General features: G+C 44.1%; 1 protein-coding gene across 2 annotated transcripts; it reads right to left on the reverse strand.

Annotated features, from left to right (window-relative positions):
- Nucleotides 1–4,954: 4,954 nt before the first annotated feature.
- Nucleotides 4,955–8,862, reverse strand: LOC542771 (CBL-interacting protein kinase 19). 2 transcript variants are annotated; one of them, XM_044494207.1, is made up of 2 exons: nt 7,094–8,862; nt 4,955–5,425 (listed from the first exon to the last, which is right to left on the reverse strand). In XM_044494207.1, the coding sequence occupies exons 1-2, from the start codon at nt 8,656–8,658 to the stop codon at nt 5,398–5,400; spliced, it is 1,593 nt and encodes a 530-aa protein (XP_044350142.1). In that variant the 5' UTR covers nt 8,659–8,862; the 3' UTR covers nt 4,955–5,397. The 2 variants fall into 2 exon arrangements, with proteins under 2 accessions (XP_044350142.1, XP_044350143.1); XM_044494208.1 differs by having other exon boundaries at nt 4,955–5,335; nt 7,094–8,857.
- Between the last annotated feature and the right edge of the window lie 904 nt (nt 8,863–9,766).

Below are 9,766 nucleotides of genomic sequence, written 5' to 3' on the forward strand. Positions count from 1 at the left end.
CAATCATTGTCGCATGGCTTGTTGCTTAATTATATTTTATGATGCCATGTTGTAACCATGTTGTCATCAATGCACCAAAAGGGGAGAGATTGAAAGTGCAAGTGTCACTTAAAGTATATTTTGGTGTGATGACAATATGGTTAGAGGAACTAATATCGGGTGTTAAAGCTTATCTTAGGATATTGGTTCTAAGTTGTTCTTGATGGAGGTGTGCGATCCCCCCCCCAATTCAAAAAGATCAAAGGCGTGGTCTACCGGCGATTCAAAGGTTTTCTTTTTTGGTTCGATTTGAGTCGTAGGAAAGACCGCACTATTAAGAGGAGCCGGTGTGGATTTGTGTTGTGTGGGAATGCCATTGCCAAAACTAAATACTAGCCTACCCACTCCTACCACTTATATCTGTAGTGTGCTAGTGTGTGGTACTCAGAAAGTTTGCAATAGAAAGTTTTTGGGTACCCCGTGCGCACGAGGTACTGCATAACTTCCTGGGTACCCCGTGTGCATGGGGTCTTTTGAGCCCCGTGCGCACGGTGTACTGCACAACACCCTGGGTACCCCGTGCCCACGGGGTCCTTTAACTCCCGTGCGCATGGGGTGGTGTGTTTGTTCCTGAGTACCCCGTGCACACGTGGCTGACTTAGCCCGTGCCCACAGGGTCCAACGGGCAGAAAATGGCCACCCGACTAAGAACACTATATAAGCCTCCCTTCTTCCTCCTCCATCCCCAACCCTAATGTCTTGTTGAGCTCCACCATTGCTACACCTCATTTTGCTCAATACTCTCAATCCCTCCACCCAAACTTATTGAAACTTTGGGGATTGGGAGAGCAAGACCCAGTCTACATCTTGAACAAACCAAATCACGTTCCCCGCAACATTTCTTCCCCGTTGACTTGTTACTCTTGGAGTTTGAGCTCCTAGGCAGTTAGAGGTTCCTCCGGAAGCTTCCTTGCTTGTGGTGTGCTTCGAAGAAGTTTGTAAAGGTGTGGTGGTCGCCTTCAAGACCAACCCCGAGTGATTCGAGGCTCATCCGTTGGGGGTGACTCGAAAGAGATTATGGTGAGCCTTCATGGCGTTCTGCAAGCTTTGGTTCCGGCACCGCTCTAAACGGAGAGTAGCTCTTCCCCAAGGAAGAGTGAACTTCGGGATAAAATTTGTGTCCTCGCGTCACTTGTGGTTAATCCTTTCCCCGCACTTTACTTTGTTGTGTATGCTTGTTGGCTTGCTAATTAGATTGCTGCCTAGCATATTTAGCTTTAAGCTTGCTTGTCATATAGGTTGTGTTCACCTAGTTGCATATCTAGTGAACCCTATTTATCCCCTAAACATTAAAATTGATAAGAAATATTAAAATTTGTAACCCCTATTCACCCCCCTCTAGTCGACCGTATCGATCCTTTCAAAGTAAGACTATATAGGCTAGGATGTCAAAATACATTCGATGGCAAATCTTTGCATACCAAGTAAAACTATGTATGTGTGTTTTTTGATTCATGGCATCTACACTTTTGTTTATTGTTGGCATCATAAGTCAGAACAAGGTAGTTATTGCCATGCTTTTCAGAGTACAAAAATTTGCCATGTTTTTTGTGTTGTTGTCCTGATTAATGAATACAAAATTTGCCATGCTTCATAGGTTATTCTTCATTATTAGTACGATCATTTTCCAAATTTTTGCATGCTTCATAGTACTAATTTTCAGCATTTGCCATGTTACCATTTATACATTCTCTATTTTATGCCATGTTCGGGACACAATAATTTATAAATTGGTCATGTACCATTTTTACATATTTTCCCAAACTTGCCATGATTATAGTGCAAAAATCCAAAACGTGTCGTGTAACAATTACATATTCTTGTCCTAAAATTGCCATGATTTAGTCATTTCAATTTTCTAAAAAAAATCCATGGGACCATTTACAAAAGCTTCCAGCATTGCCTTTCAGTCATGGAAATTAATTTTCTAAATTTGCAATGTGAACCAGTACCATTTTTTTACTAAATTTTCTGCTTTGCGGTAAAAAAATCCTACATTGTACCATATGACCATTACAACACTCTTTAAGTTTTCCATGATTTTTCGAATACAAAAAATTCTAAATTTTCCATGTAACCCATTTACATTTACCAAAATTGCCATATTTTTTATATATTAAAATTCCCGCTTTTGCCATGTGAACGACTACATTTTTTTTTCTAAATTTGCCATGATTGTTAGCAGCCACTTAGGCACAACTCCTAATTTTTGTCGTGTGACCATTACAATTTTTCAAAAGTTGCCATGTTGAGATAACAAAATTCTCTTAAATTTGCCATGTTGAGATTACAATCATGAAGATTCCCTTAAATTTATTATGCTTGTTAGCGGCCACTTAGGCACAAATCCAGCATTTTATATAATAAAAAATTCTAGGTTCACTATAATGAGCATGACAATTTTGTTACATAGGTCCTGGAAAGTTTTATTAATTATAGCACGACAATTTATAATTACAGGATGGCAATTTTATTAACTAACGCATGTCAATTTTATTAATTAAAACATGTCAATTAAAGCATGGATGGGTACTTTAGTACGAACATCATTGCTACCTTTTTATCTATGTTTTAAGTTATGGCAATTTTAGTTTCTCATGCATTGCAAATTTGGATTTTCATTGATGGCAATTTGGGTTCACACATCATGACTAGTTTTTTTTGTGTGTATTACATATGGCAAACTTAGGTATAAACATACCCTCCACCAGCTGGTTGTTTTATTCAAAAGGCACGACAAATTAATTTTTAGAGTATAGTAACATGTGTCTCGTACTTCATTGATTCTTGTTTTCTGGGTGGAAAGATGTAGGGATGGGGGAGAATCACCTTTCTTCTTCTTTCTATTCATCTCATCTTTAAATTCTGCTCTTATCTCTACGAAGGCGTGGAAGGAGAGCATGGGTTGTAGGGGTCGTTAGTTAGTGTGTGCGCGCGCGCGCGCGTGCGTGTGTGTGATTTTCCAACAGAATTAACTTGGCAAAATTCAAACTATAAGATAGGTAAGGTTTTTCCATCATTTTTATAATCTATTTGAATTATTCTTGTCATGGCAAATCTTTACACTGCTAATCTTCCTTTTTTTTCCAATGGCAACCGATCTTTTGTATAGGTAAATTGCATGTATCTTGCTCTGGCAAATCACACATGATTTTGGGGAGCTAATCCATTTTCTGGAGCAGGGAAAGAAGCAGAGGGAGAGGGCGAGTGGCCTGCGGCGCGCGAATTTTGGGTCGTGCTCGGGGTATTTGCCATTGAACAAATACGTTCGCTCATTTCTACCTTGTTGTGGGGACGATCGTTCGCTCGCGTACCTCCCTGGAATGTTAGTGTGTTGTTGGTGTCCATAAATTAAGACGGAAAAAGTAGCTGCTTTGTTGAGAGAGTGAGAGGAAAAAGGAAGAAAGAGCCACCATGGATACAGAAAAGGTGAAAAAGATGGAGAGAGAACTTCTTTTAAGGCCTTATACAATGGTAGGTTTTAGGGAGTTATTTAAAAAATAAACCAAGTTTTTTGAAGCACTAGTGCCTATTTTTAGAGGAGAGACATCTAATTAAGCGTCTGCCTTATATAAATAAGCAACGATGCTTAAGAAAAATCTGATTTATTTCTCTAAGCACTTTGCATTGCACAAGGCCTAAGGACTAGATGAAAATAATATTTCATCACTCTTCTGTTTTTTGAACACAATACAAACGAAGTCATTCACATACACAACTACACGAGCATATGCTCACCCTATGCACGCATGCCCTATCTAATGAGCACCTCTGAGAGACTAAGCCAACATAGCATCTTGATATTTTACGAACTTACCGCAAGCGCCTCGTAGTCAACGGGAATCCCACTGAACGAACATCGCTGGAAGTCTGAAATAAATTCAGAATTAACGCGAGCACCAATGTCAAGTCTAGAACTTGAACTCTGATGGACTGAGAATACCATTGATGTCATAACCATCGAACCATAGTCTGGTTCGCATTTCACCACTCTTCTAATGTGGATTAACGAGGCTACGGCATGGTACTGCCCTTATTGAAGATGCCCTTACAAATTCACTTGACCAGTACACCTTGATATTTTCTCGGAAGCGAAGTTCATGTGCTGCCACTGAAAGAAAAGTTCTTTTTTTTTGTAACCAGTTCAAATGCGCGTACGCTAGTACTACGCTGCTAAAGTAAGCAGATCCAGTGGTTACAAGTGCTTTTCCTTTTTCTTTTTGAAACGTCACAAATGTGACTTGCTTTCAAAGAAAAGCTAAACTTACACACGGGAAACCCATGGCAATAGTACCTATACACACACACACCGGAATATGTGCTTTCACTCTCAGTACCGAGATACATCAAACACGACGGTCATGAATATATCGAACGTCTTTTCAAATACTCCACAAATAAATAAGCTGTTTGTATTTTCCCGATCGTATTAATGGTCGACACCCATCGTCTAACGATGTTGTCGTCTCCGTCAGTCGCCGTCGGCGCTCGTCGTCGGATCCAGGGAAAAGAACACGCGCGCAGATACGATGGGGACACGACGATGCATAATGCGAAATCTTTATCTCCGCAGATGATGCGCGACCATGGCCCAGGCCGCCAACTCCAGGCCGCACACGGCGCTTTCGTGGCCAAACGCCGGCCCCTCCTGTCCCCCGCGCCCTGCCCCAGCCCGAGCAGCCGACGACGGTCGACCACGCCTGCCGACCTGCCGAGGTAGGCCATGGCCCATGGCCATCCATCATCACCTACGCCGTGCCCAGGCTGCTCGCCCAGTGCTCATTCACGTGCGCGGCAGCGACGACGATGCCTCGTGCCATTTCCATGGCAATTGCAGGGATCTGGACTTTTGCACACAATTATGCGGATCAGAAAATGTAAGATTCGGAATCCAAGCACGTCTGCATGTGCCTGGTGGCCAAAGGGTGCATATTGCACCCAATTTATTCCTCAATCAGTTCGATCCTTGAATTAACGATTACCCAAAATTATTCGGTTCTGCTGATAAGCAGGAGTACATACACAATCATCAGCTAATTAAGTAGAGAAAGTATAACATTTGAACAGCAGCTAGGGCGACACCATATACAGCCACAATCTAGCTCCCGTCTCGGATAACATTATGTATGCTCTCCAGAGTTAACCAAGTAACCGCGCTCATCACCGTCAGTGCCCGAGACTACAAGAACTCTTGTTCCTGTCAGTTGCACCCGACTCCTGTTTCTTTCTAGCTTGGAGAGTCGCTCCCCCTATCCCCGTTAGCTCTAGGGGCGGTGGCGCCTGTTACCTTGAAGGCCTGCATCAAGCAATGCAATATGCTTATATATGGGGCAATTGACATACTTCAACACATCACATTCACCTCAAAATTCGAAAATTCAAGCCCCTACAATATACCATAAGAACATCATCAGCCTTCAGGTAAGCAATCAAACACAAATTTGACGTTTGGATGCTAAGGGTAGTGTTTGGTAATTGTTTAGATGGGTGCCAAATTTTTGGCATACCCGAAACCCTGGTTCATTTTTCTTGCCAGCATTTGCCAAATTTTAGCTACCCAAATATTTGGTAGGCTAGGCTTGGCTCAAACCAAAGATGTCCCTACAAATTCCGGAAGTGCTTCTCAAATGAAGGTTGACCAGAATAATAACAAATCTTGCAGGAACACCCTGGTGTTAGCTGCAGCTCTATAATAGGCGCAGAGTATGAAAGCTCTCTAAATTCTATCTGTGTAAAGTCATGGATCTATACCATCAATTTTGCCAGGCTGGATACAATGGAGGAGTAGCTTTTACAGCGTCGGGCAGTGGGTAATCGAACTCCCTCCGTCCCATAATATAAGAGCGTCTTTGACACTGCACTAGGATGGGACGGAGGGAGTAATAAATAAAAATGTGCTCCATGTGTTTGTGCATAATTGTGCACCCAACGTCCGGATCATATCAAGTGGTTAATAAGGGTCTAACATGGTATGTTGTCATCAATTACAGAGAAGGGAGAAATACAATAACTAAAACGTCTGATCGAGTGAGTACCATATAATTGATTATATTTGCTAGATATTTCCATAACTAGGATGCAATCATATCTTTTTATGTTTGCACCAAATTAAGTGGATAAAGTGCAGCAGACCTTTTAGCAGCCAGTTATTGTGATCACAGACAGACACACACGTAGTACACCACGTAAACCTATGCTATTGAAGTGTGGTTCCAACACCTCTCCTCTTGAGAAGTAAATATGAAAGCACAAACCCATGCGAAGCGCGGGTCTTTAGGTGAAAATAAAGGTGTTTCTACCCTTAATGAGTACAAGCATCCCCTCTGATTCTCCACTCTACTTCAGGTGAAAAATATACATCCACGAAAATTGGTGGTAAATGCATTGGAAAAAGGACAACTATTGTATAATCGACAAGCTTTCTTAGAGAAATGCAGAGCTACTCTGTCTCTCTCGAGCAAATATTGTATGCTTAAGAAACAAGTGAAACAATTTGTAATCATTTCAACAGCCACAAACTAGGTTGATTAGAACTACAAACAATCAATTTCACTTTGTTTTCATCAAATTTTCGTACATCTGATTAGAACTACGAACAATGAAATCAAAAACTATTTCAGATCTTTGTTTTGTGTAGTAGAGATTTCAATCGTTGACAGTTTTCAAAGGACGAGGTGAGTAGATCAAACTGCATCGGATTACAGATTAAAATCTTCCAATTACTTGTGTTAAAATTACAATTATTTGTTAGGAGAACATAATTAGCAAAAGAAAACATATATTGACAAAATTAGCATGAGTGAAGATAGATTGATAAAATCCTTGAGAATGCAATTTTATGATACAGAAAGTTTAATCAGGTAAGAACAGTACTACCTAGCATGTGGTGCACAAGATAGAATCGATTGAGCATGTGATTTTAAGATACAAAAAACTACACACCCAAGGATCAAATAATACCATTTTCCGCGCAACATATAATGTTTAAGAAACAGCTTTTATTATTTCATATTTACCTCCAGCACAAGAGAAAAAGGGAGGAAAAAATTAGTACCTTTCGGCCAACTCAGAAATGGTAGGTGTATTTGGAACTGGGACCATCTGGTGCACAAGATGCTGCATTCCTGGCTTCAGTTCCTTGTTACAGAAATCATCATACTCTTCCTTATCCCCCGCCTTCTTTTTTACCTCCACTACTACAAGGGAGGGCGTGAGTTCAAATATCTCCGCGCAGATTGTTAGTGGCCCCTTAACCCCTTCCCTTGTGCCCTCTAGGCTCACCCGCCAATCCTTCTTCCGCACCGCGAAGCTCTTCACATTTGCGATCTCCTCCAATTTCGTTATAATGTCTGGCATAGGTTCACCCGAGATGAATCTCACCTCGTCCCCTTTTTCCTCAAACAGCCCCGACAAGTTGAATCCCCTTGAGAATGATATGATGTCGAACGCATTAAGGCTTGCGGGGCGTGGGAGTGGCCCGCGGAGCCTGTGGCGCTCTTCAAATGACGATGTGGCAGGGCAGGACACGACTGATGCGTCCGACTCTGACCCTGAGTCGTCTCCATCAACTTGTTGTGGAGATGGAGATGGAGGTGGAGGCGGCAATGGTTGAGGAAGAGGGTCTGGGAGGCCCAGGTCGAGCATATCATTCTCGGCATCTATCACGTTGTACAGCTGGTCGTCTTCAATATAGAACTTGACTGGCCGGAAACCTTTCTTGAACCACCGGCTCTCCATGACCTCCGGCAAGGTGATCCTGGTGCTTGGGTTTGTGTCAAGAAAACGCATGATCAGGCTAGTAAGGTCCTTGGAGAACCACCTTGGACATCGGAACTCTCCCTTGTAAACCTTACGGTACATGGCCATGAGGTTCTGGTCATGGAAAGGGAGGTATCCGGCCATGAGAACAAAGAGGATGACGCCGCAGGACCATATGTCGGCCTTGGCGCCTTCGTATCCACGGCGGGCGAGAACTTCGGGGGCGACATAGGCCGGCGTGCCGCAGAAGGTGTGGAGGAGACCCTCTGGCTGGAACGGCTCGGCGACGGCGGAGAGGCCGAAGTCGGAAACCTTGAGGTTGCCCGCCTCGTCGACGAGGAGGTTCTCCGGCTTGAGGTCCCGGTGGAAGACCCCGCGGGTGTGGCAGAATCCGACGGCGGAGATGAGGTGCTGGAAGTAGCGGCGAGCAATGTCCTCCTTGAGGCGGCCCTTGGAGACGCGGGAGAAGAGCTCGCCGCCGCGGACGAGCTCCATGACGAAGTAGATCTTGGTCTTGGTGGCCATGACCTCGAAGAGGTGCACGATGTTGGGGTGGCGCACGCGGCGGAGCACGGCGATCTCGCGCTTGATGTGCGAGACGAGGCCGCTCCGCACGGCCTTCTCCCGGTCGAGCACCTTGATGGCCACGCTCTCCCCGGTCTGCACGTGCCGCGCGTGGTACACCTTGGCGAAGGTGCCTTTGCCCAGGACGCGGCCCAGCTCGTAGCGCCCCATGAGCAGCCCGCGGGAGCCTGTGCCGCCTTGCTTGGCCGCCGCCGCCGCCGAGGAGGAGGAGGAAGGGGACGGCAGCCGCGCGGCCTGCGGCGGCCGGTCAGGCGGCGGCGGCTTGATGGCCGACATCGACGGGTGGTGGCGGTGGGCGGGGAGGCGAGGCGAAGGGGATTAGGTGGAGGAGCAGCCGGCCTCGAAGGAGGTGAGCTTAACGGCTCTGCGAAAACTATTTCTCGCCTCGCCTCGCCTCGCTTGTTTCCTTTGCTCCGCGCCTTCTCTATGGCTCTGCTCCGTGGAGCATGGTTGGGCTGGGGCTCTTGGCTTGGGAGGGCAGATATTTTTCCCCGTCTCCTTGCATTTTGTATTTTTATGGGTTTGTTTCACCCAATTGCTGGAGTCTCTACGTGCACAGCTTTTTCCCCGCCCCCGTTCCCTATTTCGAGGATTTTTTTTTTCTGCGTAAAGCTTTTTTTTCTGGCTGTTGCCAAGCAAAGCAAACGGTGGATTGGGAGGCGGTATACCAGCTGTAAATAAGTTTGCCACACAGAAAAGGAACAAAAGTGCAGGGTAGTTTTATTCCGGCAAACTCTTTGAGTAGTGCATAATAAGCAGCACTTTTATTATTTCACTGGAGTCATTCACAATTTACATGTGGGGATGAAATTAAAAACATGCTCTCCGAGGCTCAAGCAGTGTTACAATTTGTTCGGTGGCTTCTATCTGCAAATATAGGAGTTGGATTTCTTTTACCTTTTGGTTTGTTTGTGCTTTTGCCCCGGCAGACCTTATATTAACTTAGCATTTGCACTGCTTGTATAGACGTGGTAGTTGCTTTATGTATAAAGCCATGCGAAAATCTATTTCAACATAAGCTATATCTCTGAACATTGAAGTGCTTGCGGTGTTAACAACAAGTCTTTGAGTTGTTGCAATTTTGATTGAGTTCTATCTAGAAGGTGTTCAAAATGTTTGATCTCGCAATTCTCAAAAGGTTATAGATGTTAATCATTTTGCTGACGTGTACTTCTTGTTCTCTATATGGTTTCATTCGTGGATACAATTTGTATCATTAGCTACTCTCCTTCCAAAAAAATATGTCGTATTAGTTTGTCTTGTCAGAAGAATTCATAAAAGCAAGCGTGCATCCACTTCATAGAGAAAGCAAGCACCCAAAGATCTAAACGTACAATACATATAGTAGGTTTGACACAAACAAAGTCCGTTGGAGTCATAGCGT

This window comes from Triticum aestivum, chromosome 3B, assembly GCF_018294505.1.
Source record: "Triticum aestivum cultivar Chinese Spring chromosome 3B, IWGSC CS RefSeq v2.1, whole genome shotgun sequence".
NCBI lineage: Eukaryota > Viridiplantae > Streptophyta > Magnoliopsida > Poales > Poaceae > Triticum > Triticum aestivum.

Excerpts from the sequence above, each read along its gene's own strand:
- LOC542771 (XM_044494207.1), bottom strand. The coding sequence starts at position 8,658 with ATGTCGGCCATCAAGCCGCCGCCGCCTGACCGGCCGCCGCAGGCCGCG. Across the intron at positions 5,426-7,093 it reads ATTTCTGAGTTGGCCGAAAG|GGGCTTGAATTTTCGAATTT; the intron begins GTACTAATTTTT and ends GGTATATTGTAG.